This window comes from Gorilla gorilla, chromosome 5, assembly GCF_029281585.2.
Source record: "Gorilla gorilla gorilla isolate KB3781 chromosome 5, NHGRI_mGorGor1-v2.1_pri, whole genome shotgun sequence".
Taxonomy (NCBI): domain Eukaryota; kingdom Metazoa; phylum Chordata; class Mammalia; order Primates; family Hominidae; genus Gorilla; species Gorilla gorilla.
The window spans coordinates 51,458,569-51,486,500 of NC_073229.2; the positions used below are offsets into that span (position 1 = coordinate 51,458,569).

The following is a 27,932-nucleotide window of genomic DNA, read 5'->3' on the forward strand; positions in this document are numbered from 1 at the left end:
ACTAATTCAGTTATTCAATTAGTAATTACTAATACCTGTGTACCTCGATTCAAAAAAGAAGAGGGCTCTTCCCTTACCCAGTTGGGTAAGGGAAGCCAGCCGAGAGGCTCTTACAGTCTTCCAGACAAGAGGGAGCCGTAGAGGTAGAAGTTTCGGAGGTCCTTTTTAGTTTTCATGTTCAGGGGTTTCTCCATTTCCGTCTTAATCTCTCAATGCCCAAGTATATCAACCCCTTGTGGCCACTCCAAACTGTTACTTGCCATTCCCTGGGCAGAATGCTTGATTCCCCTTTCCCATACTTGTTGATACTTTTCCTGGAACACCTGCCCCTCTTCATCACGTTTCAGACTTGACTCTCTTTCAAGTTGCAGCTCAAACACCACCTCCGCAATCACCCCGTGAAGCAGTGAGCCCTCGCTGCCGCTCCTCTCTGGGTAGCACTGCACAGCTGAGCAGATGGTCCTCATCCCCTCTTGAAGCACCCGTGAGATTTTCATAAGGAGGTCTGACTCCTCTGTTAAATTATGAGGTTCCTAGCAATAACGATATGATCCTCACGCTTCCTTGTTTTCTGTATAGGCCTTAACACTGTGTTGTTTGTACTGGGCACTCAAGAAGGAAGGGAGGGAGTCAGGGAGGGAGGGAGGGAGGGAGGACTGATTAATGAAATCACAAACAAATGAATGAGCTACTTAGCCAGATTTTCAAGGGCTTAGCACTGTGTTGTATGTACCAGACACTCAGTAAATACTTGGTGAGAAGGAAGGAGGGAGGGAGGGAAGGCAGGAAGGAAAGAAGGAAAGAAGGACAGAATAATGACATCACAAATGAATGATCTACTTAACTAGATTTTCAAGTGTTTCCACCGTCTGGGCTCATTCCATTTCTCTTCTACTACTTCCAACCACAAAACCCCCATTCCAAATGGGTCGTTCTGTCTACAGACTCATGGGCATGCTGGACTTTTCCTTTCCCCCACTCTCCACCCGCCCTCCCCTCACCCATCCCCCAGCCCTTCTCCACTCCTGTCACCCTTCAGGGTTCAGATGGAGCTCCACCTCTGTCAACAGTGTTAGTGATGTCCCTGTTCTGAATGAACATCTTCAACTGTAAATGATAGGGTTGATCGTCTGCCCCACACAGGTGATCCTCTGTCTCACTTGGTCCTGTCTTGCATGGTTTGTGTCAGTTCGTGTGTGTTATTCTTGCCTCCCTAACTAGAATACAGGCTCCCCAAGAGCTGCATCTTCCCCAGCGTGAGCCGGGAGATGAGCAAGGAATAGCTGCTCAGTGTACTCTTGCTGACTGCCAGATTATTTAGGGCTCTCTCACTCTTTTTGCCATTTTCAAGTAAACACAGATTGGAGACCAAAAACATACACACCCCACCATCTCTTCTTTCCATGCCTTTCTCTTCTCCTGCTTCCCAGATTGGAGCAACTGGGTGGGCTCATTCAGTTTCTAAATTCATTGAGTTTCTGAATCTGCAGAGTCATGCGCAAATTTTCAGATCACAGCAACCCCTCGGAGTCTATTAGTCCAATGAGAATGCGCTAAAACCAGTAGACAACTTTGTTCCCCCAACTTTTTTTTTTTTAACAACAAATTACTTTTTTTAGGGACATATTTAGGAGGAGATGGGAACATGGGCTGGGCCTCAAATGATTTGGAGGAGGAAGAAGGCCTCATATATGAGGGGTGCCATGGGATAAAGGAATAGCTGAGAGAGGGGGCATCACCTGGGCAAGAATTGGGACCCCAGCCACTAGAGAACAGTTGTGACACAGCTAATGACCTGGGTGGGCCAGCCTCCAAAAACTTGGATTCCAGCTGATCATCTCTGTGCCATCCTCGGGCAAGTCCCCTCACACTGAGAGCTGAGAACAGGTGGAGAAATGAGAAGCTAAGCAGGGGGTTTGGACTTGGTTGATGTGGTTCCAGATTCTCAAACAAGGAACTGGCCTGGAAAAGGCGGTATTTAGGGCTCTGTTTTGTCATTAGCAAATATGTAGTTTTAGTCCGACTCCCTTTTGTCGCCCAACACACTCTGACTCAACTCTCCCCACTTGGGCACACAGCATGCAAATGAATCACATCATTGCCTTGGCCAAACATAATTTGGGAAGTGAACCTGCTTAGAAACCCATAGAGTATGTTCTAAAATTAAACAAAAGGTTTTTTTTTGTTTTTTTGTTTGTTTTTTTAATTATCCAGTCCATTCTTTTTATTAGTGTGGATTTTGGAGTGTGGATAGTAATTATCCATGAGAATAAAAAAATTACTTAATTGTACATTGTATGCGATTCAAATAAAAGGACCACTTCTCAGGTCTGGTGCCTCCCTTGCAGATACATGCAAATATTTTATTAGCCACCATTTCCACCCGAGTTCCCTGAAGGATTGTAGGAAATCAGTGAACTGTTCTTGTGGTATATGCTAGTCGCTCATAAATTGGAACTACCACACAGTGTGATCAGAATAAACAAATGGAAAGGGTAATAAGGCACACCAATAATCACTGGTGACCTCAGCAATTTTATTAACAAATTTATTTCCCTAATTGGGTAACGTATCTCAGTGCTTGACTCAAGGGCATTGTAATAGGTTTCCGTACTGCAGAAGAAGGAATTAATTAGAACTGTTTGTTCTTATTCCATATTTACACTTGTCCACCAGTCTTGTAAACATTGCCCCTGGTTTCCTCTGTCCTCCAGGTTCTTCTGACTCCCCAACCCACCCCCAAAATAAATAAATAGAAAGCAGAGAGTAGAGCTGGACGTCAGTGGTCCCTTTTTATGTGCGTTCACCCCCACTGCAAGCCGCGTCTCATGGTCAGAATGTGGCAGAATGGGGAACTCCAAAGTCTGCTAAGAGATTCCTCATTTTAAGAGATTTTGGGGGGAAAAAAAGGAAAAAAAAGCCTGTGAAGGGACCCTCCTTTCCACAGGCAAAAATGGAGAATCTGGGGTCTTGCTTTGCCAGAGCTCATACCTGGGCTTGGCTTTGTCCACTTAGAAGCTGGGTGCAGAGCAGGTGAGATGGGTAGATCTCTTCTGCTTCATCCTGTGTCACCTAAAACTCCGCTTAGGAAGATAAGAGGCATTCATGAGCTCTGCCTGCCCTTGGAGCGGGCAGTCCATATAAGGAGAAAAACCATGAGCTCATGAACTCACTCTTCAAGGCTGCTTCAAGTCAAGTTTTCTGCCTCACAGCTTGTGCGGACTGCAGCATGGCAACGAGTAAACATTTTTAGATGCAAATATTCCAGAATGTCAGCAATGCCGGCCTCCAGTGTACTCCAGAAGGTGCCACTTTATCCTGGCTGTCCGTTCTCCGATGAGCAGCATTAGAGCATAATGCCAGGGGATGTGGAATCACCTCCAGAGCTGATTTGTTCAGCAGCTGTTAACATAGTCTGCCATATATAGAGATGGTTTTTGAAGGTAGATAGGACTATTATGAAGACATCTAAGGGGTGTCTGGACTACCCTAGCAACCAACAGGTCTCTATTTGAGATCTATAGCCCAGAAGAATCCAGATAAGCCCAGGAAGTTTCATTCTCCCTCTTGGATATCCTGCAGGATCCTGATGAGGTTTTCCAGGCCAAAAATATAGCCAGGGTCTGGTCCATCGTAGGTGGTGTGCTCATTCCAGGAGCCCTTATATGTGGTATGAGCAAAGTCAATCATGCGGATGTCAACCTTGGTGAGACCACCGGGAGAGCTACTGTGGGCTGCCTGGGGAGCCTCGTGAGGATGCGGGCTGCCTGGGGCTCTTTCTGGTGGTTCCTGCCCATCATAGATGACGAGGAGAGAGCTGGAGTAGAAGCGGTATGAACTCTGGCTCCTAATGACGGAGAGGAGGGCCCGGAGCTGGTGCAGGATGGGCTCCAGGAGCTCCCTCCGGAGGTGGCTTCCATTATGTAGGAACTGATAAAGGGCTTGTCTGAACCCCTCCACTGAGAGTTTTCTTCCATAGTACTTGTCTTTGCAGAGAAAGTACTTCTTATCTGTTTGATAAACCTTACATTAAAAAGAATAAAGAAAATGTGAAGATTGGAAACTTAAACAAATTGTATCTGGTACGGTTGCAGCATCATAAGCTAGGATAATATATGAACAGATTTTTAGGAGATGGAGGGCAAGAGTGACTGAAATGAGCAGAAGATGATCTTCCATCAAGTGCCAGAGTAGCTTTGACATTTTAAAGTGCTTTCTGTGCAAGTCTTTAATAGTAATCCAAGGTCTAAAGATCCTTCACCCCACAGAGGTGACCCTCCACCCACGAGGAAAACGTTTGGATCTTCTTTCTTGTGAATTTCCAATGTCAACCTCCAAATCATGATTTAAACCCTGGCTTCTGGCCCTCTTCAATTCAAATATTAGCAAACCCAAGCTAGAAAGCTTTAATAGGAATCTGAAATCACAGCCAATGGCCTTGGAAAGCCAACTAGATTAAAATTTCCTCAGCAAAGTTTATAAAGTCCTTTCTCTGCAGATTCCAAGGCAACAGTAATGCCTCTTGAAGTGGAGTGGGGTGAATTGTTTGAAGATAAAAAGACAGGCTAGGTCAGGTGTGGACAGGGTTTCTAGGCAGCCAGTGCAGTTGAGGGGAGCCTGGTGGAGGAGGGAGGTTCATGGCAGCTCTGTGGGGCTGGTGGCTCCTCTCCTTGGCACCATCTCTCCTCCCCTCCCCTGTTGTGTCTTGGCCACCAGAAGGGAGCAGATGGAAGAGAGATGCTGATGGGGGACAGTGGCAGCAACCCCCATTTCATTCAGATGGCACAGGCAGCAGCTGAGGCTGAACCAAGGCCAGCAGTGGGCATGGCCGGGGGGGTGGCACCCCTCTGCCTGGCATACCTAGAAGGGGCAGCCTGTGCCTGGCCAAGACAGTTTCTCAGGTCTTTCCTGCCTTCAGATTACATATGTTCATAGAAAACCAGTGTTGAAAAAAATCGGAAAGATACGATAGCCTTAGTGTTGCCTTTGGAAGGCTGCGGATTGGCTGCTAAATTAGCCGTCATAAATACATGACAGGCATCACTTTCTAAATAAATCAGATCAATTTCAGAAGATTTGAGGTCCAGAGAGAGATTCCATTTACACCACAAATCATCACACTCCATTCTCTTGAGGACTACATTCCCAGCTTTCCAAAGGACATCTGTGCAACAAATTTATAGACTCAACTTCCAGCTTCAAGGGGTGGCGGTTTCAATTAAGGAAAGCTATAACGTTTACCGTCAAATCAGTGTCTGGTTTTGCTTTGAGTAGACAGACTATAAGAGGGAACGAGTAGAGGAAGTTTATTTTCTCCTGTTCTCCTGCAGCCCCTGCCATAAGCCACATCAGAGCCCCAGAAAGGAGGTGTGGAGTCTGAGTTATAGAAAATAACCATTCCTTTGCCGGGTTAGCAGGTTATGACCTTCCCACTTTATTAACCAGAACTGGTAGCAAAAAGCAGCAGAAAACGTGGATTAAGAAGGGGAAATGGCTAGTAGAAATTTAAAGAGCTGACTGCCATACAGCATCTAAGAAGGAGAGAATTCAGCTTTATCATTCAAGAGAAGGAGGACTCAGGAAGCCACGGGGTGCACCAAGAAGCCCTTTCTCTTAGTCCTTCCCCCAGCCCAGCCTCACACACTGCATCAAAGGTCTGCTCACAACATGAGCAGGAGCCACATGGCCACTGTGGAAAGTTTCAGCTGCCAAAGATTGTGAGACAAAGTTCAAATGTGATGGTTTTTGACATCACTATTCTGAAGGGTGCTTTTGGAAAGATCCAGTGTGGGCCGGGCGCAGTGGCTCACGCCTGTAGTCCCAGCACTTTGGGAGGCCAAGGCGGGCAGATCATGACGTCAGGAGATCGAGACCATGGTGAAACCCCGTCTCTACTGAAAACACAAAAAATTAGCCAGGCGTGGTGGTGGGCACCTGGAGTCCCAGCTACTCGGGAGGCTGAGGCAGGAGAATGGCATGAACCCGGGAGGCGGAGGTTGCAGTGAGCTGAGATTGTGCCACTGCACTCCAGCCTGGGCGACAGAGCAAGACTCTGTCTCAAAAAAAAAAAAAAAAAAAAATAGAAAAAAGAAAATTTCCAGTGTGTCATAGACCAGGGTATGCATTTCCTCGTTGGAAGACTGGCTCCTGGCCTCCTCTGTGGCTCCTCCAGAGTGAAGGGCTCTGCAGGGGGGCAGTGGCATCTGGATGGGAGATATCCTTGCCCCACCGTGGACGTGCCGGGATGTCCCCCCCTGTGGTGGGTCCCCTGCGACCTACCTGCATGCCGCAGATGCGCACACCCAGGCAGGCTGAGGTGCTCTGAGCACACTTCCTCATGTGGCGGGCCTTCTTCTCCTCCGACGCATCATCGCCGTGCTGCCGGGTCCCCATCTTCAGATCCAGGACACAGGGATGCGTGTACTGTGACACTACATTTTCCAGCAACAAGAACCCTAGTCACACTAAGTTAAGGAAGGCTCTGAGGACTTCAGAACTGCTGCTCCGCCAGAGGTCGTTTGCATGCCTCAGAAGCTGCCTGGAAATTCCCTATTCTGGGCACCATTCTTCACTCCCATTGCCTTCCTTACAGACAAGCTCATCCTTGCTATTAAGAATTCGAAGTATTAGCTTTGCAGGCTGCTTTAATAAGTCCATTTATTTAGGGGGAGTTTATGAGTATGTGAGCTTTTTTTTCCTTTTACATTTTGCTCTGAGGTTGAAATTTAAATGCAAGTGTGAAATCCCTAGCAGGCCATGCCCAATTTACATTTTACGGCAGAAAATCATAAGGCTAAAACCTTCAGTCGTGCTGAATGGACCAATACCTTTTGGGAGAAGTGGGTTGATGTTAGCTTTGGAGATGAGTTGCAGGAATATTAATTTCAGTGGAGTAATTATCCCGCAAAAGCTTCTTAGGGATTAGGATTGCAGATGTGTCTTGGTAAATACTATGAAACCAGCCACCCATTTGCAGGAAGGAGCAGAGCAGTGGTGATGAAGGGGCATTTCAAACCTAAATTTTCTCCCTGAAAACTCTGTAGGGGAGGGGGACTTACCTCCTCCCATAGTCTACCCCATGGGTGCTACCCTAAGGGAGGAGCCACACTTCCCTCTCACTGTGTGGGCCCCATGGGAAGACGCCTGCAGGGAGAATTTGGAGGGATGGAAGGGAGGTTGGGGCTGGGGGCCCATCCAGCTCTCTGAGCCCCCTGCTGCCCCCACGCAACATGGCATTCCTTATTCCTGTCTAACCACAGACACTCCCATCCCAACCCATCTTCACTGCCAAGTAGCAAAGACATAGCCAGGGCCCCCCCAGGGCACTGCGCTCAGTATAATTCCATCTGCCTTCCCCATACTGTCTAGCTGTTCTTTTGGAGGCACCTGATTTCTTCTAGGACCCGGGTTTGAGGGCTTGTGCCTTCCAGCTATCCCTCACATCTGTCTCTCCCTGCTACCGTCCATTGGCCCGGTGTTTGTGTGTGTTTCCTCTACCCACCTCTGCCCCTCTGTGTCTCTCTGTCGCCCTGCCCTTGGGACCACATGTGAGGGGGATGGCAAGGATACGATGCCGCTTGTTCTCTGGGTACTCGGAGCACAGGCGGGTCAGGTGGGCCTGGTGGCAGTGCAGGCCCCACGGGTTGAAGCTCTTCCTCTCAATCTGGTTTCCGTTAGTGTCTTCCACCAGCGAGAAGGCTGGAGTGTTGAGGTGGGGCTCGGACCTCAGAAGAGCCTTGGCTGGGCTGCGGCGGAGTGGAGCACAGGACAGTCAGAGCAGAGGTCTGGGGAAGGGCGCCGCTGCCTGTGGCTGACTGGGCTCTCTGAGATGGGCTCTGACAGGGTGATCCCAGCTGCTCTCCAGGGCAGCCCTCACCAGGCTGGGGCACCCTCCCTGCCCAACTCCAGTTCTGGGACCAGATTTCACCACACTGCAGCCCTCAAGGGGCTTCTCCAAACCCTGGAGAACTTATTAGAACATGTTGCCCCCTTAGAAGGCTGAGGTGATTTAAACTCACTTGTAAGTGATCTGGATTATTAATGGCCTTACTATTGAGGCGACACACTAAGGGGGCAGTGGCCCTATCTGGAATCACAAGCCTGGGGTTGGACTCTGATAATCCAGCAGGCAGGCTGTCACCTCCCTGAGACCTCAGAAGGGCACAGGAGTGGGGTGGGAGCTGTGGTGAGCGTGGACAGTGGCTGGCCCTCTTCTGCCCTCTTGGCATCTTGGCGTCACCATCTGTGAAATGGAGATAATGCTCCCGCTTCCTGACTCCAAGACCAGAGGCTTAATGAGATCTGCAGCACTCCTTGGGAAGGGAGATATTTTCATTGTATTAGCTCCCTTTTGTTTCCCATAAATGTTTTAAAAAGCCGTGGGGAGCCTTTTCACCTGAGAAAGGTCAGCTGACATTGTCAAAGGTTTTTGGTAGGGACCTCAGGCACCTGAGCCTCCTGCATCTCCAGGGACCCTCTGAGCACCACATTGACCTCCCTCCTGGCCCCTTCCAACTGCTAGGGAAAGAGATGATTTCTGAGAGCAATTAGCCACACTTTTCCTCTACGTACACTATTCTAGGGTTTCTGTTTTGTGCACTTCCTCCCCAGAGACACTTCATGGTCTCAGTGAAACAGATATTTAATTAAACAAATATGTACTGAATACCTACTCAGTAGACAACTCTGCCTGTGCATCAACTTCTGGGATAAAATGCATCGTAATCCTCCCTTCTAGGAGTGACATAAAGAAAATCCATTCCTTTCTTTGGTCACATTGGTTATTCTAGACAGAGCATTCATCTGAATTTCTTTTTCTCAGCACCAGCCTTAATAGGGAGTGGTTGGCCTTGGGCACAGGTGGGAGCAGTGCCGGTCCCTGCCGAGGGACAGGGTTTCTGTCATCCTGCCCAGTGCCCTCACCTCTCCTTGGGTGAGCGTGCCAGCTGGGCATGTGGCCACTGGGCAAGGGTGCAGTCGCTGCCATTGCTGCCGGTGGTCTGCTGGAGCGTCTGCCATATGGCCACCGCCGCCGACTCTGTGGAGACCTTGAAGGGCTCCTGGCTCTCCTTCACTGGGTTGGCAACCAAGCTGAGATGGCCTGTGCTGTCTTTCCAGAGGTGCACTGTGACGGTACCTGCAAACACACAGGGAAGGGGAGGGGAGGAGCCAGTTGAGAGGGCCTCCACACGGACATGCAGGAGTGATGACGAGTTGGGAATTTAGCTTAATGGCCCTGGTCCACCTCCCCCGTTCCCCAGCTCCTCTCTCAAGGAAGAGCTATGGGACTGACCTGGTTTTGCCTGAACCGATCCTGTCCCAGAATGAGCCCTGGAGCTTGGAGAAAATAGCCTTGGGCTGATCTTGGCACATCCTCTGCTTTATCGCACTTCCCTGCCTCTTTGCGCTTTCAACAAAGTCAACTCCGCACATTTTGTCCTTGCATTCCAGTTCCTCTGTGCACAGTCACACCTCCCAGTCACGCCACAGCCAACCCAGCTCTGCCTGACCTGGGGGCACTGGAGCTGGTCCTCTGCGAAGGGGCCGCCCACCTCAGAGTGCCAGTGAGGGAAGTTGGGCCCATCCCATCCCTCCTCCATGCCCTCTGCCTCCTGAGCACCCTTCTTCTCCCTCCCACGTGTCTTTATTGGACCTGCGTCTTCCAGGAAGGCTTCCTCTCACAGCCTTCCAGGGCTCAGGGCTCCCCTTTGCCTCTTCGCTTGCCCTCCCCCGTCTGTCTGCCCTTCAGCTGATGGCCTCCATTTCCTCTGGTTAGATGCATCCGCACATGAAGATTATTGGTGGAACATGGTCCTTTGATGAAACAAGCCTTGTGAGATTTCCCCAACTGTGGTACGTCCTGCCATCAGTGTTGGTCATTGAGGCACAAAAAAAACACTGGTTGTGAAAGTGAAGAGTATCTGAAACGCCCTTACCCTACATACTAAGGGGCGTTCTCCTGGACATTGGTCGGGCTTGAGTAATTAGCTGTGGCAGGCACATTAGCAGCTCTGTAGCCACCCTTTAGCGTCCTTCCTCTGGTGGTGGCAGAACCCAGGCCTTCCTCCGTGGAGCTTGGCCTCCAGTGGTGCCTGGCCTCGCCAGAGTCTTGGTAGTAGCACAGGAGATGGCCACCCTTGTGGTTTTGGGAGAAGTGGAGGTGAGAATACATGTCCTCTCTCCTGCAGCTGATGCGCTCACCCTTTCTGTGCCTGCCCTCACCAGCCCACTCTGCACCCCCTCTGTCCTGCTTTATGCTGAAGGAGTGACCTGATAGAGTATACCAGTGGCTCCCTTGCCCTCTAGTTTCCCAGTGGATTTGCCCAGTGGGGGGCACTGGCAGGAGATGGGAGGGTGGGAGGAGAAAGGTTGGGCGTTTATTCCACTGGTTCCCACCCCTCTTCACCATGTTCATACCCTGCTGTGTTCCTCTGTGGCCCTCCTGGCCTGGGGTGGTGACAGCTTTCCAGTGTTGCTGGTCCCTGGGTCCCCCCAGTCCCTGGTTGTTCCCCTGAATCCTGCATATGTTTCTGCAAACAGTTCCTTTTTTCTTTCTTTCTTTCTTTTTTTTTTTTGAGATGGAGTCTCGCTCTGTTGCCCAGGCTGGCGTGCAGTGGCGCAATCTCGGCTCACTGCAACCTCCGCCTCATGGGTTCAAGCAGTTCTCTTGCCTCAGCCTCCCGAGTAGCTTGGATTACAGGTGCCCGCCACTGCACCTGGCTAATTTTTGTATTTTTAGTTGAGACGGGGTTTCATCATCTTGGCTAGGCTGGTCTCGAACTCCTGACCTTGTGATCCACCCACCCTGGCCTCCCAAAGTGCTGGGATTGCAGGTGTGAGCCACTGTGCCCTGCCAAACAGTTCCTTTTTAAGGTTGTCTTCATTTAATCTCCTTTGAGTGTGCCTTTTGTTTTCTGCTGGGCCCTGACCGAAAGAGGGTAGGCCGCATGTTTTTATGTCCTTCAAGGTGTTTATTTCTCCCCCCAGCCACGTGGTCACCTTCTCAGAGTAAGTGGCCATTTCTGCTGAGCCAGCCGTGAAGGCGGCTCATCTCTCGGCTTGCATGCCTGCCGGGCCCTCCTGGGCTGGTCAGCGTGGACACTCATTATCAGGGCTGCTCTATAATTTAGCAAGTCGCTCTCCAGAGCTGCCTGTGCCTAGCTCAGCGGTCTCCCTGGGCCAGTCCTGTCGTCTCAGATTCCCAGTGCCCTAATTTTGCAGCCTGAGAGTGACATTCAGTTCTCTCCATCTCCTAAAAGGTGCTGCCTTTCCTCCATCCCAGGCTCCCGTGTCCTGTGAAGTCATCATGATGATAATGATAACGCTGTCCCTGAACCTGGCATTTTACCATTCACCTGCCACTAGCGTTCACCCCTAGGCCAAGCCCACTGTCGCTGTCCTGCTCGTGAGACAGGGGCTGACGGCAGGTTGAGGAAGGAATCACAGAGCGTCATAGCCACCCTGTCTTCCACCTGCTGGGTGGCATGTTGCTGCTTTTCCCTTGCTACCACTAAGTCACAGTACGCCTGTAAGGGTGTTGACGGTGGGCGCCTAGGCTCGGAGAGATGGGATAATCTGCCCAAGGTCACATGGTCGGTGTGGGGTGGAGCTCTGGGAGGGCCATGCCAGACGTGGGGATGGAGGAAAGGACAGGCTGTTCCAGAAGGTCTGGTGTTGTCACGCTGTTTACCCCAAGTTTGCATTAGGGACATTCCTGCTGTGTCCCCAGTCATGTTTGTTCTGGTCATTCTGTTCCATAGGAGAGAACAGAGACACTGTGATTCCCTCCCCTCAGGGAGGGTCGTCAGCGCTGAGGGCTGGGAGCCCAGGCTGCAAGGAGATGGTGTTTACATTTCCAGGCCTGTGTCTTGGGGAAGGAAGGTTGGAGTGCTTTGTTCTAGGGAGGAGAACTGACCTGTCAGAAACCAATGACTGTCCCAAGCTCATCTTTCCAGGTGCGAGAAGGGGAGAGAGCCAGCAGCCTCGTGCAGTTCCTGGGGAACCCCGAGGCCTCCTAGCTGCCTGGGGAGCCTGGTGTGCCGGTCCTGTGCAGGGCCCTTTTGGGTCTTGGAAAATTCAAGCTGCCCTCCAGCACTCCCCTGGCCTTGCCACATGTGAGGCTATGGTGACAGGCCTGCCAGAAACCACAGTCTTGGGAGCCCCAGGCCCAGGAGGTCTCCCTGGAGGGACAGGAAGCGTGACCTTCACCCGCTCCTGTAGGCTCCAGTACTTGTCTGATCTCATCAGTTCTGAGTGTCTGAGTAAATGGAGGAGAGCAGAGGTGCAAATAACCCAAAACCAATAAAATCCAAAAGTCATTTCCATTTCTCATATTGTCAGAGTTACACAGCCAGGCTCTGCATCTCTGCCTCTCTGTCTTTCTGCGTGCCTCTGACGGGCTGTGTCTGTCTCCAGCTCTTGTCTGTCTTTCCCTGTCACACCCCTCTGTGGCTCAGCGCAGCCCTTCCCTCTGAAGTCGGGGACCCCAAGTAGATAGCCCCCTTACAAACAGTCTCCAGTTGCCTGCCCTTGGCAGAGCAGCATGCCAGTGGAATCCAGGCTTCTCGGTGCTTGACCTGTTCAAGAGCCATGCAAGCTCCAGCCTGGTCTCCAGCTTGCCCTGTGTGTCTGTGGGGACAAGGTCTTGGAGGCCCACGGGTTCCCAGAGCTCTCCTGACCAGGAGAGTGTGGGACCCAGCCAGAGTCTTCCTGCCTGCCCAGCCCTCTCCATGCATCTCAACCCAAGACCATGCCAGCTGGACAGACAAGAGAGCTTACTGCCACAACTGGCATGCCCAGAGCATCTCAGCAATTTTGGTTTGGCCCAGTAGCTTCCTGAGCCTCCATGAATATTCTATCATGTATTTATTTTTAAGTTTATGAGAGCATTTACTTGCTGCCATCTGTAATATGAATCGGGTCAACTGTTAACCAACTGGACCTACGAGTATGTCCTCATTCCCCAGTGCTGGCCGGCAGCCTGGGAGGAGAGGGATGCAGCCCCAGGGCACCATCATGCCTGCGGAGCCCAGCAAAGGTCCCAGGCGAACTCTGACCCAAGAGGCTGCCCTCTGGAGTGGCATCCCTGCCCATCATCCTCCCCAATGCCATCATGGCGCAGGGTGGCGAGAAGGGAGAACATGCACTCTGTGGCATGTGGTGGCCACTTCAGAAATGGCCCCTCTCAGTGGGGGCTGTTCCTATAGAGGAGAAAAGGGAGACCCTTATGGCAGCCTTGTGGGGATTCAAGTGCCCCTGACCTGAGGTCCTAGCTGAATGACCCTGGGCAAGTCACGCCCCCTCCCTCCTTGGGCTAGATGACCCCTGAACACTGACACCCGAGTCCACCCCTTTAGTAACAGTGTAGCTGAGTGGAGCTGGCCCATGTGGCCAAGAGCCCACAGTCGGGAGCCAGACCTCAGGGCTTGGAATCCTGGCTCTGCCTCTCAGTGTCCGTGTGGCCTCAGGCATGCCAGATAACCTCTCTGTGCCTCAGCTTCCTCATCTATGACAGGGCGGATAAAGGTCCCTGCCTCAGTGTGCTGTGAGGATTGTGTGAATTAGTGCACGGAAGCTGCTTATAGTTGTGTCAGGCACAGCAGACACGGAGGTTTAGCAGATGTGGCTTTGCTTAGCAGCAGCCTACACCACCCGAGAGCCCTTTCAGGGACTCTTCCCATCTATGACCAGACCTCAGCCACCTGTCCTCCTTCCCCTACCCCAGGCATCTGAGCACCTGAGTCCTGGTTCTGGGCCTTTTCCTAGAGTCTCCTTAAATGTGCATATTTCATTAGTTAGTGCTTGGACAGTGGCCCTTGTGAGTCGTGTTCTGGTCAGTGAGTGAATCAGCATTTCTGCTTCATCAAAACTTCAGCCCACGGGCTCTGTCTGCCCCCACCTGCAGGCAGAGTAGGTGGCCGGCTAGGTGGTTTCTGAAGGGTTTCAGGGGGTGCCCTGACCCAGGTCCCTCCTGGCTTATATAGAAACATCATCTCCTGTGTGAAGCCTGAAGGCAGATGCTGAGGCATCCCCTGTAGCTATGGATACATTTAGCTCTGACACCTTGGCTCAAATTAATGTACTGAGTTAGCAGAGCCCCAAGGGGGCTGGCCCTGGGATGGGGCTGACCTGAAGGGGAAAGCAGGGTGGAGCAGAGGCCTGGACAGAGATCAGTACTCAAGGGCGCTGAGAGTGGGGCCCTCCTACCTCCACTGGCTCATGGCCGTGTGCAGATGGGGAGCAGAGGAGGGGATGAGGACGGCCTCCTGAAGGCCAGGCCAGCCTCTCTGCCTCTCCCACTTAGCCTGCGGCTGCCCGGCATCCATCTCAGCCCCAGAGCTGTGTGGAGCAAGCGTGAAATGGTGCTGGCAGGAGGCCGCCCCACACATGATCCTGCCACCCCTCTGCTGGGCTAAGTTTAGTTGTGAAGGAACAGACATTAATTCCAGTGGGTGCTCTGACAAGATGGGAAGTGACCCCACAACCAGCCAGGCAACACCAGCCTGCGGGCCGGGAAGACCCCAGGGAGAGGGAGGCCCACACAGGCAGCCCATGGACCATCTTCCCCTGTCTCTCCGTGTGTGACGCTGATCGGTCTTGTCTTAGACTCTCAGGAGGTCCTGGCAGGCCGGCCTGAAATCCAGGCATGTGTGAAACAGTGCTTGGAAGCAATGCTCAAGGCTCCAGGCCCTGGTCCCCCTACCGGCGTTAGGTCTGGACCATGTTAAATAAGAATTCCTGGCTGGGTGCAGTGGCTCACGCCTGTAATCCCAACACTTTGGAAGGCTGAGGTGGGTGGATCACCTGAGGTTGGGAGTTCGAGACCAGCCTGACCACCATGGAGAAACCCCGTCTCTACTAAAAATACAAAAATTAGCCGGGCATGGTGGCAGGCGCCTGTAATCCCAGTTACTCCGGAGGCTGAGGCAGGAGAATCACTTGAACCTGGGAGGCGGAAGTTGCAATGAGCCAAGATCGCGCCATTGCACTCCAGCCTGGGCAACAAGACCGAAACTCCATCTCAAAAAAAAAAAAAAAAGAGAATTCCTGACCCTCACCCCAAGACCCCAGGGGATTCTGATTCACAGGTCTGGCATGGGGCGTGGGGACCTGTGTGCCTTTGTGCACATACACACCGGATTCTAGTAAAGTTAGTTTCCCAGGCCAGATTGCACTTGAGAAACACCAGGCCCCATCCTTCCCAGTTATCTTAATCATTGAAATGCAGATGTGTTTTTGACTGACTTATTTGGATATTATTGTCACCTTCACCACCAATACTTTGACAATGAGGGCAGCAGCTTGCAGTCATGGGGTCTACCGTCCTCTAAAGAGGTTATTTCTCTGAGCACTCACCTCACTGCTGGGCCGGCTGCCTGGCAGAGTGTGGCTGAGCCCTTTGAGCCTCACTTTCAGAAGGCTGGGTGTGGACAAATCAGCCTGTCCTGGGGAGCCCGACCCCTGCCTGAAGGCCAGCAGGCAGCACCCTCCCCACCCACTTTCTTTCCCCAGAACCCACCTTGTGCTCAGATCCAAGACACATGCTGCCCCATGCAGAAGTTTCCCAGCTGCACGCAAGCGGCAGCCCGTATCCCTGGCTTTGCCTCTTCCTGGGTGAGGGTGGGAGTTCTGGCTTCCCAGACAAGCCACATCGCAGCATCCCAAGCCCTGTCCCAGGCCTGAGGGTCCCGCCATCCTCCTTGGCTTTCAGAGGGAGGTTAAGGAGGCCCCATTTTGCCCTGTGTTTACAGCCAGCATGAGATGGCTGGCTATGGCACTGGGAAGGCACAGACCAGAATGCCGCCTTGGAGACTGGGTGGGACCAGGGTGTTGTTTTATTCTCTCCATCCCTCAAAGCCTGGTGACTTGAGCTAATTTATAAGGAAACCAAATGGCATTACACTCTAGACCTGGAGGCTTGAAGAGTTCAGAGAAACTAGGACAGAGAAGGCCAGCCCCGATGGGAGAGGGGCGCGTCTCCGTGGCAACCCTTACACACACCCACACCACAGGAGGACGTGGTGGGTGCATTGAATGAGCCGGCCCCCGTGTGGCAGCACCCAGACATGGCCTGGCTGCCTAGACACTCACCTTTGTACTGTGGGGTGAACCGCTTCATGGCCAGCGGCAGGGATTCATAGAACCTCTGCTCCCGGGAGACGAGGGGCTTGCACACCGTATGCTCGTCATACTTCATCACGCTCATGTGCCCCCCGACCTGGTGCAGGAAGGGCTCCAGCTGCACGCCTGCCCTCATGTCCCCGGCGTCTGCGCTATTTTGCACAACCATGGTGGCAGATGGTGGTGGTGGGGGGTCCCTGCACAGTCTGCTAGAGGAAGGTGTGAAGTAGAAAGGGCAGCTCCCAACAGCACACGGGGCTGTCAGCGGTCCTCAACTTTCTCCTTCTTGGCGTTTATTGCTGTCATAGCGCAGTTGTCCTCCTGTCTGTGGGTTCTCAGCGGGGTCCTCTGGAAAGCAGGGGAGGAAGGAGGAAGTTGTATGAGGGAGGTGGTGGCTGGGGCAGGGCAGCGCTTGGAAGGGCCCACACAGCCTCGACCCCAGAACAGGTTCCTCACTGGTACCTTAAACAGGACTGTAAATATCCATTGAGTACTTCTGGAATAATCTGTCATGAGAAACCAGTTACAGTGGTTGCCTCCATGGAGCAGGGATGAGAAGGAGACTTATTTATTTATTTAAGATGTGGTCTTGCTCTGTCGCCCAGGCTGGAGTGCAGTGGCATGATCTTGGCTCACTGCAGGCTTGACCTCCTGGGCTCAAATGATCCTCCCACCTCAGCCTCCAAGTAGCTGGGACTACAGGTGTGTGCCAGCATGCCCAACTAATTTTATATTTTTTGTAGAAACGGGGTCTCACCATGTTGCCTGGGCTGGTCTCAAACTCCTGAGCTCAAGTGATCCACCCACCTTGGCCTCCCAAGTGCTAGGATTACAGGCGTGAGCCACTGTGCCCAGCCAGAGACTTTAAATAATGTTTTGTACTTTTTGAATTTAAATATTAAAACATTTTAAAAATTCAAGCAACATGCTAAGCTTCTAGGGTGCAGAGACTGTATCTTAACTTCACCTGACATGTTGCCTGCCTTCATCTGGAACACTCATCCCAGGCCCAACAAGAAGCAAGCTGAGCCACTGCTGCTGGGGCTCTCACTGTCCTGCAGGGGATTATGGGTACGGGAGTGCTTGCTTGCTTTATTTATTTATTTATTTATTTTGTTTATTTAGAGACAGAGTCTCACTCTGTTGCCCAGGCTGGAGGGCAGTGGTGTGATCTCGGCTCACTGCAACTTTTGTCTCCCGGGTTCAAGCGATTCTGCTGCCTCAGGCTCCCGAGCAGCTGGGATTACAAGCGCCTGCCACCACATCCGGCTAATTTTTGTATTTTTTAGTAGAGACGGGGTTTCGCCATGTTGGCCAGGCTGGTCTCGAACTCCTGACTTCAGGTGATCCACCCTCCTTGGCCTCCCAAAGTGCTGGGATTACAGGCGTGAGCCACCACGCCCGGCCAGGAGTGCTTTATTTTTGTACAGCATGGGTGTGCATCATTGATTTACATCATGATACCATGACATAATTGCTGCGGGACCTCACACAAGTTACTGAACTTTTTTGGGCCTCAGTTTCTCCTTCTCCCTCTGTAGAACAGGATAATAAGTATACCCACCTCATGGAGTTAGGGACATGGTTGAGATAAGGCCCGTGGAAAGGACAGCCCAGCACCCAGAGCAAAGCGTTCAGTAAATCTGATCATTATTTCTAGCATTATTGCCATGCTGGTCCTATTTTCCTCACAGCTCTGGGTTGTAGGACAGGCAGGCCACTTTGCAAATGAGGACAGTGAGGCCTACAGTACCATGCGCAGGGTTGCGGCTGGCCAGGAGAGTGGGAAGTAAAGCCGGGGCCTGCTCTTCTCTAGGCCTGGCCCCCTCCTCCCCCTCCCACTCCTCTTACCCTCCCTGAGGGTGGGCCTGTGGGTCTCAGGCAAAAGCTGGCACTCGGGGCTGGAAACACAGCCCCTAAAGACGTCCTGACTTTGTCTCAGGAGAGTGCGAAGGAGACACTGCAAGGGGAGGCTCTTCCTGCCCTCTTCGTCCTGTCCTGAGAGCACGTTCCCACAGCGGTGCCTGTCACCACCGAGTTATTAATACTCGCTCCCTCTGCTGGACTCCTGGTCATGGATGCCACCAGGCTGGGCAGTGCTGGGCGTGATTAACGCTCTGATTGACCTTCAGTCCAGGCCACGAGCACAGCCAGCTGGATTCATGCACAGCAGTGCCCATCAATTTGTTCAGGCCTCTGGCTCAGAGAGGCTCCTGCCAGCCGCCCGGACCTCCAGCTCACTCGGGCATTGAAAACCTCAACACAGCCTGTTCATTCCCCAACACTGGGCCTCTTCCACATTGGCTACTGCCCTACAGGCCAGAAGTGCCTCTATAGGAGGGAGAAGGAGTGTGGCTTTTGGCTGGTACGTAGGATGCGGGGTGAGGCTTCTGTGGCTGGCTGCGTAGCTGGAGTGACTGGGTGAACCGGGGCTGCTGGGGTGGGAGGATGGAGGCCTAATGGTGAGGGGGCTGGGCCTGAGACTCCAGCCTAGGCGTTGATCCAGCCCTGCTCCAGTGTGGCACAGAGGTGAGCCCCATCTGGAAGCTGTTTCAGGACCTGAGAAAAGAAGTTGGTGACAGGTATCTGGACACAGAGGAAAATTGGCCCACAAAAAAGGCTGATAACTTCAGTTTGCTAACCCTTTGGTTATGGGACAGGATATGCCAGTTGCCTGTAAACCCAATCCTACTTGCAAATTTGGAGAAGGCAAGAAGGAGTAGAGCAGAGAAGCCAAGGCAGCCTGATGCCTCTCCTCTCGCTGGGCTTGCTGGCATGTTGGCCTTTGCCACCTGACCTGTCCCCAGGCAGAGGCACTTTTGGTGACCACAAGGACATCTAGTCTGTAAAGTTCATTTATAGCCACTCTTGGAAGGGCCAAGACTCCTGCCCCGCACACTTGTATCCGCAGGGCTGGCCCCACACTAGCCAGACCTGGCCTCAGCGGATGCCAGCCCAGCTCCACAGCTGCGTCCCAGCCAAATCACACCTGGGACCTCGTGCTGCTGCACTGGGAAGTCCACACCCCTCGTCTTTCCCCAGCTCACATCCGCAAAGAGCTCTAAGGACATGGATGTCACCGTGGCAAGGTGTGGCAAGGAAATAATGGCAATAAATGGTTACATGCATACAGCGCTCGCTGTGGCCACGTTCTAGTGCTTTGTATAGAGTAACCCATTTAAGCCTTACAATCCATAATAACCCTATGAGGCAATTCGTGTTACCAGCCCTGTTTTACAGATGAAAAAACGGAGGCACAGAGAGGTTAAGTAGCTTCCCTATCTGCACCTAGCTAGTATAGGAAGAGCAGGGATTTGAACCCAGGCATGGTAGCCCCAGAGTGTGCGCCCCGGCCACACTGCAGGGGGCTGAGGGTTGTTGTTTATATACTTTAAACTTCAGGAAATTGAGCCACAAGGAGGCCAGGACTTGGCCAAAGTCACCTATAAGTCACTGGCGGTGCTGGGGCAGGTTTTCCTGTCTCCCAGGCCCGGTCTACCCCCTGGCCTGTCCCCTATCCCACTTGATGACATTCAGTACATGGGCTAGGAGTGGGTGAGCTGGAGAGGGGAGCACATCTGTCTCCTACCTCTGCAGAAACCACCACAAGGGATCAGGCTGAAGGCCCACCTAGAGCAGGGGTTGGTATCGACCTTCCCCACAGCCTCCTGGCTGGGGGTATCAGTGAGACCCGAGAGGCACTGTCATTCCCAGCAGGGAACTGGTTCCTGCTGCAACCTTCCCCTCTGATCTCAGATGTTCTCAGGAACCCTGGCTGTACCTTCTCAGAGAGCGCAGTGTGAGCAGGGAAGACCCCTGGGCCATCAGCGCAGCCTGTGGCACAGCAGTGGAAACTCCCTTGCCCCTGGACTTGGATGGATTGGCAGCGATTGTCTACCAGGTAGCCAGCCTGTGAAAAAAAGAGAAAACCTGGACTTGGCTGCTAGGGAAACTGAGGCCCCTTCTCTTGGGGGTCAGCCTAGGATGTAGATTAGGTGACATCTGCAGGGCCTCCTGCTCCTGAGCTGTGTGATCTGCAGTTCTGACACAGGTTGGTGGGAAGGGGCAGAAGGAGGAGGGAGGAGCAGTGGCTTCTGCCCCTGGAGCTTCAGCTGGGGCTGGGCAGGGTGGGTTTCGCCGCTGCTCGAGAAGGCAGTCTGTGGCTTCCCCTTGGCACTGATGCTGACCTCAAATTCCCAAGGAAGAGTAGGGTTCTTTATCTGTTTCTGCCTTTGTGTGTGGCCTCCAGCTCTGTGGGATTGAGCTGGGGAAGGCCTCTGTTTTTCCCATTCCTCACGGGCAAGTCCCAATTAAATCATTCAAGTTGGCAGGACCTTTCTCAGCCCAGACCTTCCTTTTGCCACATGCAGGCACTTCTGCCGTTGGCATGGGCCCTGCCTTTGATCAGCGCCCTGGGCCTGTTGTGTTTCCTAAGAGCCTTGGGCAAGAGTCAGAAGTCCAGGGTCTACTCCAGGCGCTCTTGGAGCTTGCTGAGGCCTGAGATGAACTGGGGAAGTGCTCTGAGGCTTGGCTTGTCACCCTCTGCCACAGCCTTGTCATGATGCTCGGAAGACAAAGTGCAGACACTCCTTTGTGGAGTCCTCCTTCCAAGCATTGCCACCACGCAGGGTCTGTCACTGCCTGCATTATTCTCAGGACCAACTTCCATGAGTCAACTTGGGTGCTGCATGGCAGGTGAGGCGCCTGCTGCCAAATATCCTTGGCTCTCTTTAGTGCTTTGAAGGGAGACAGTTGTCCCTGTCTTCAGCCCACATCTCCTCCCACATCCCTACAGCTCAGACCCCTTGCCCAGCATCCTTCCCTAGGGCTCCTTGGGGAGGCATAGGGGGAGTAAGAATAAAGCAGGGAAGAGGGTGAGATGCCTCTAGCCAGAAGAGCTCAACTTAAAGGCTGCGTAACTCCTGCCACCACCAGGAAGTGGACAGATGGCCCCAGGTCTCTGTGTCCTCCTGCCCTGTCGTTGCATCATGTCCTGAATGAAGTAACGCTGGGCCTCACTCCAGGAGACTCCAGGGCTAATTTCTGCTGATGGTGCGCAGCCACCGAGCTTTTTGTTAAATGAGGCCCTGGGCTGTCTGTGCCAGTACAGACCCTGCTCCGCAGCCCCACAGGGCCTGAGTGACAGCCAGCCTGTGCTAGCCCGTGAGACACTCCCCGGTCAGAAAAGAGGGTCACTGACAGCAGGGCCGTGAGTGGGTTTGGCTTCCAGAGTGGAGACACAGGACAATACCAGTGATTCTAAGACCCCAAGACCTCGCTGATGCCAGACACAATGACAGATGCCACCCATCAAGCCGAGGCGGATAAGGGCATCATAACTTGTCACAACCCATTGGCACATTTTTATTTCCGGAGAGTCTTTGTATCTTATAACCGCTTTCCACATGCTAAATCTGAGTTCATTAACATTACGGAAGATGCATCTCTTTTAGGACTCACACTCCCATTTTAGGGAAGGTGGCAGACGAAACCACAAATCAAACTTGTAGGGGTTCAAAATAGGAATAGATTAGTCATGGACTATATCTTATCAAAGCCTGTTGGCTTCTTATATCCGCAAACAGACTGGCTGACTGTGGCCATTGTCAGGGCTGTTCACAACATTCTGTTTTTCCCTGTGAGAACGTGGTATGATTGCAGCTGTGAAGGTAAGCATGGCCCACGTGATTTGCTTTCGCCAGCATCACGTGGGTGGGTGCCATGTGTTACTTCTGGGTGGGAACTTCAAGAGATGTTCCCCCCATTCTCTTTCCCTGGCCATGGTGATCTTGGAAGCACATGCAGAGGTGTGGCCTCTGTCAGCAGGGTCCCTAAGTGACTGTACATACTGGATATATAGCATTATGGAAATAAATCTTCACTCTATGAAGTCACTGAGATTTGGGGGTGGCTTGTTATGCAGCAGGACCTAGTCCATCCTGCCTGATGCACTAACTCACAGCCAGGCACCCAGTATGGAGCTCTTAAGTTGAAAGCAACTTCACTTTGCCTGGCGTGGTGGCTCACGCCTGTAATTCCAGCACTGTAGGAGGCCAAGGCGGGTGAATCACTTGAAGCCAGGAGTTCGAGACTAGCCTAAGCCAACATGGTGAAACCCCCTCTCTACTAAAAATATTTTAAAAAGTAGCCGGGTGTGGTGGCGCATGCCTGTAATCCCAGCTACTCGGGAGGCTGAGGCAGAGGAATTGCTTGAATCTAGGAGGTGGAGGTTGCAGTGAGCCAAGATCATGTCATTGCACTCCAGCTTGGGCAACAGAGCGAGACTCCATCTCAAAAAAAAAAAAAAAAAAAAAAAAGCCGGGCACAATGGCTCACGCCTGTAGCCTGTAATCCCAGCACTTTGGTAGGCCAAGGTGGGCGGATCACCTGAGGTCAGGAGTTCGAGACCAGCCTGACCAACATGGAGAAACCCTGTCTCTACTAAAAATACAAAATTAGCAGGGTGTGGTGACACGTGCCTGTAATCCCATCTACTCGGGAGGCTGAGGCAGGAGAATCGCTTGAACCTGGGAGGCGGAGGTTGCGGTGAGCCAAGATCGTGCCACTGCACTCCAGCCTGGGCAACAACAGCAAAACTCCATCTCAGAAAAAAAATAAACAAAAACAAGCAAAAAAAAAAAAAAAAAACAAAGAAAGCAACTTCACTTGAGTCAGGTACTCAAATAGTTCATTGCACAAACATATCCTATATCATAGCCACTCCTAAGGGTCAACTCTGGACCCCTGGCTTTACAATCACACCTCTGTGTCTCCAGCTAGGAATTTTCAGATGGAGACACTGAGGGTCAGAATGGTTGCAGAGTTTTCCCGGGGTCCAGAGCTATCAGGCACCAATGCTGGGACTCGGCCGTGATGAGTCTGTCTCACTCTGAAGTCGACGCCCATTCTGACCACGTGCGGTCCCCTTGGACGGGGAGTGGCTGCTGAGTTGCTCTGGCTGTCTCTGGGAGTCTCAGAGACCCAGGACCAAGACCCAAGTCAGGCTCTTAGGGCCAGGGTGCTGTCTGGGGCCCTCTTTATGCTGTTTGCCTCAGTAACCTGTGTCAGGATAGGGAGCTTTCAGAAGCTGCACCTGACTGGGCAGCAAGAGCCGCACACCCAGGGGCAGCATGCTGCTGGTGGGCAGTGTCTAACGAAGTGCTTGGCAGTGCGGATTCTTAGGGCCCTGGGTGAGGGCTCCCACCCGGGGGCCTGCCAAGACCGTACCCAAATCCTCACCACCACAATCTGCAGAGTAGGAAAGTAATCCCCTAGAGGCACGATAATTCTCAAATGTATGTAAATATGTTGGTAATTAACAAAATACAAATTCATTTAAAGGCATTATTGAATTCCTAGTAGTTTTTGTCATCGTCTATTTTTCTCAATCAACAGATCCTAAAAGTATAATGAGTATTGCATAGGGACTGGTAGGGAAAAAACTATGTTGACAAATGGGTCCTGGAGAAGAGGTTAGGAGAGGTACTGCTCCTGGCTGAGATCAGGGTGGTTTGAGGGGTCTGGGAAGGAGTCCAGGAGGAGGGGAGATGTTGGCTCAGCCTTGGGGACCTTGGGGAGGGCCTGCTTTGGGGAGTGTGTGTACAGGGAGCAATAGGGAAGGGCAAGGAGATGGTGGGAGGCGAGGGGAGTGTTGTGTGGAGGAGGAGGATGCGGGAGTGCTTGGCTGGCCTTGCCAGTGCTGCAGCACCAGTGCGCCTGCAGAGGCAGCCGGCAGTGGAGGGGGACGGAGAGTGAGCCCAGCCTGGCCAGCCAGAGGAGATGCTGGCCTGGGCCCCAGCTCAGTGCAGGGAGGTGGTACCCTGAGATCACCAAGGTGCTGAAGCCTTCGGGACCACATCCCGATAAATCTTAGGTGGTGGGGAGAGGGCTTTCTGGGTAGAAGATAATTAAGAAACAGCTTGTAGCAAAAGAAAACTGTAATATAAAATGTGGCAGGCGGCAAAGCAGCATGGTTTATGGCCTGCCTCTCACCTCTGAAGCTCTAACTTACATTTCACAAGCCTCTCGGAGCCAGAGGTTTGGTACAAGTACCATTCAATGTCTTTGTGATGCCTGAGGGAGCATTTTTTAATCTATTAGAGATGAGAGGACCCAAAAACCATTTAAAACCACTTAGGTTGTAATAGGCAGGAGAAATTTGGAGTTTCTCACATGGCTGAGGGGTTGTGCATCATCTGGGGCCATCCAGGTTGGAAGGCACAAGCTTATTTTCCAGGGGGAAAAATGGAGTTTTAAAATCCATTCTAAAAATGACTCAAGGGCTGTAGGATGGTGCGCCCTCTGTCCGTGTGGCTCTCCGGCTCAGTGGGATCAATACCTAGTGCTGGGGGACTTCACACATCACTTTCCCAGCCGTGGCTGAAATATGTGGCTTAGGAGAGCATCTCTTTCCTGGAGAAGGCTTGGTTTCTAGAATCACAGAGCAATACTTCATATTCCTCAGTCATAGAAACTTATTTCGGGGCTGATTTTATCCTTTGAGAGGGTTTTTTTTTTCTTAACATTTAAAATCTCCCAACATTTCTCCAGCTTGAGGACCAAATACGATTTTAATACAGCGATTATTAGTTTAGAAACCCTTCAGCCACTGACAAATGTACTTAGCAGCACCAACAATGTTCTGATCTTGCTGTCAAGGTGGGAGAAACATGGGGGAAAGATGACTCACGAAGTCGAGTGCCACTGGAAGGGCTGCTCTGGGGGAGGCAGAGGCTGCGAGGGCTTCTCCCTCTTGGCCCCCTAATAGATCCTGACCCCTGGACACGCAGCTCCTCAGCCATGGTTAGCAACTGCTTTGACAGCCCCTCCCAGCCATGCTTTTCTCCTCCGGACTTTGCCTCTTGAAGCTGCACCCAGGATTTTGGATATTGCTAAACACCCAGACCTGCCTACACATTTCCCAGCCTCCAACACCCTGCCCCACACCTGCTGCCTTCCTCTAAGTAATATGATCAGCCACCACCTGTCTTGTGCAAGAGACCTATGAGCCACAGACGTAAGGTGTTGCCAGCGGTTAGCATGGCAGTTTTATGGTTGCAAGATGGAACAGCTCTTTAAGGTCAAAACACAATAATGGGACGGAGTGTGTGTGCGTGCATGTGTTTGCATGTTTGTGTGAGTGTGTGTGAATGCTTGTGCGTGTGTGGGAGTGTGTGGCTGAGGGAGAATGCAGGCAAGGTTTTTCCCCACCAGAGGGCAGCAGCACACACGTTGAGGCCCCAAATGCCTGAGAGGGATTAACTGGAAACTAAAGCCAGCACCCACCTCCTCACCCAGCGACCGGGGGTCACATTCTTGGAACTGCCCTAGGTTTGCCTGGCTTTGCCCAGACCTGTCCCAGAGAGCCTCGACGGCAGCTGAAGTTCTGCCTCCACCGGGCAGGTGTTTTTGAAAAGCTCAGAAGCCATCATTGAGGTTGGATTCTCCCCATAACGTTCTATAACATCTCTTACCCTCCCCTCCCACTGCTTAACCAGGGTCAGGGGCTGAAGGGGAGGGGGTGGGAATGGGCTGGGGGTGGTGGGGCACTTGAGAGCCCATCTGGGCAGAGCAGGACGGGGTCTCCAGCGATCTCCACCCCATCCGTCCATCCCGCCCAGGCTGTGGCACCCTGGTGGGTGGGTGAGGCCTCTCAGCTGCCAGCTGGGCCTCCCAGCCCCGGATGAGTTGCAGTAACTAGTATTGAGGTAACACACTGCAACTGCAGCCTGCGGGCCAGCACGCGCTGCCACCCTGCGCCTCCCCAGCCAGTGCACAGGCTTTCTTCCCTGAAGGACTTGATGCTCATAAAGTTTATTGCTGTTCCCTGTGGCTGCCAGTGAACAAGAGAGCAACCATCCGGGTTTCTGCCTGGGAAGGATTTATTCAGGCTCTGTGGAGGGCAGGAGAAAGAAGGAGATGCCGCTGGTCAGGGGTTGGGCTTGGCCTGGCCGGTGACCCCTGGAAGCAGCAGAGTGAGGACGGGGAGGGCCCCAGAGGCCACAGGAGCACTGAGGGGCAGGGATGCAGGGAAGTGGCCCAGGAGGGGACAGGAGACCTGGTTCTGCCTCAGGCTCCCTGAGCCTGCCTCTCTGGGCCTCAGCTTCCCTATCTGTACTGAGAGCTGTCTGACCCTGCCATGTTCTTACCCTCCTATGGGACAACCCCCCCTTTGATTCAGCAAGGCAAAGTGGTGGGGAAAAATCACCATGGTGGGGGGTCGGGGGGCTGGCAGAGGCTCTTCCTAATTGAAAGAGATTTAAGAGACCTGCTGACCCCATGCCTTTTGACTGGATCCTTTTCTAACAAGACATTAATAGACATTTAGGGCCAGCTGGGGAAAGGAGACTGCAGACAGGATGCAGATGCTCATGGGTAGTTAGTTGTTCATTTGTTAGTGGACAGTGGGTTATGTGAGGACCTACCGAGGACTTTGTGCAGGGGAGAGGCGTGCTGTGATGTCAGAACACTAGCTGTAGTGTATTCAATGAAACAAATACGACAAAACTCGGGCCACTGCTGAAATCAGGCGCAGGATGTACAAGTGTGCATGAGATCATTCCCTCTATTTGTATGCTTGAAGTTTTTCATAATAAAAGGTTAAAAAATAAATGGGTAGCTTTTTAAAAATGTAGAAGGCAGAGTCCCTCCCTATGGGATCAGAATTTCAGGGGAAGGGGCCTGGCATGGGGGGTTTAAGGCCCCCAAGGCAAGCTCAGTTCTCAGGTTCACTAGGGTGCCTAGAAGAGTCATGGGTGGGGGCCAAGACTCCACCACTGCCCAGGTCATCAGGGACCACCGCTTGGTGGAGACATGTCTCCCACCCCCATGACCGCCATCCCGTGGTCTACCACCACCCTGCACCAGGCCCCAGGCCCCAGGCAGCTGCTGTAGATGCTGATGTCATCCAGCCTTGTGCCGGCCTCCTGCCCCCTCCCGTGGAAAGCTGGGGCTGCTGGGCTAGGACATGCTGTTCCTGTGCCCAGGGGATGCTGCCCGCGTTTCTTGGACACCAGCCTCTGTTAAGGGTTAACGCAGCCCCCGGTACTTGCCCCTCCCCCCAGCTTCCTCTGTAGTCCCAGTCCACCCTGAAGTGAGAGGGCTCCAGGCACCCCTGAAAGGGGAGGGGTGGAATTCCCCTGGGAGAAGGGAGAGGGATGAAAGAGGAACAGATGCCAGAATTCCTATACACTGAACTGTCCCAACACCCTACCCCACCCCCGCCATACACAGATGGACAGACCTCCACGAAGACGCTGGCACCTCCGTGGGGCAGACTCCTGGCCAGCCCGGAATGGAGACAAGACCCCAGGGTATAGACAGGCCCTGTGAACACGAGACCCTCTCTCCCCTCAGTCAGGCCCCGTCAAAGAGGCTGGCCCTGCCCATCCCTGCCTACAAGGCAGCACTCACCAGAGCTTCCTCCAAGATCGTGGGGAGTGTATGGAAGGCAGGGCCCAGGAATCTTGTCTCTCAGTGCCCACCATGTACAGGCATCAGGCAACGGCCCGTCCCAGCGTGGAGCATTTGCTGTTCACCAGAGCCCTGGTGCGGGAGGTCTGCCCGGGGAGGGCCGGGCTGCCGTGGCCTGGGGAGGGAAGGGTCACCTGACCCTCTGGGGAAGGGCTGGTGGGGACTGGCATGTCCAGCTGTCAGCTGGGTGTTCTGCTGCTCTGGGGCAGGGCCAGAGGGGCTGGAAGGGAGGGGACAAAGAGGAGGAGAGAGAAGAGGGGAGGAGGAAAGGAGGAGTGGTCTGAGGCAGGGGAGAGTTCAGCTCAGCTGCCCACATAGATGTCAGGACCTGGGCACCAAGG

General features: G+C 52.7%; 1 protein-coding gene across 2 annotated transcripts; it reads right to left on the minus strand.

Moving 5' to 3' along the window:
• Positions 1-2,489: 2,489 nt before the first annotated feature.
• Positions 2,490-27,779, minus strand: IP6K3 (inositol hexakisphosphate kinase 3). 2 transcript variants are annotated; one of them, XM_004043837.5, is made up of 7 exons: positions 27,532-27,779; positions 19,901-20,029; positions 16,090-16,467; positions 8,923-9,136; positions 7,570-7,745; positions 6,280-6,455; positions 2,490-4,023 (listed from the first exon to the last, which is right to left on the minus strand). In XM_004043837.5, exons 3-7 carry the CDS (start codon positions 16,286-16,288, stop codon positions 3,556-3,558), a joined length of 1,233 nt encoding a protein of 410 aa, XP_004043885.1. In that variant the 5' UTR covers positions 16,289-16,467; positions 19,901-20,029; positions 27,532-27,779; the 3' UTR covers positions 2,490-3,555. The 2 variants fall into 2 exon arrangements, with proteins under 2 accessions (XP_004043885.1, XP_004043884.1); XM_004043836.5 differs by lacking the exon at positions 19,901-20,029 and having other exon boundaries at positions 27,532-27,763.
• Between the last annotated feature and the right edge of the window lie 153 nt (positions 27,780-27,932).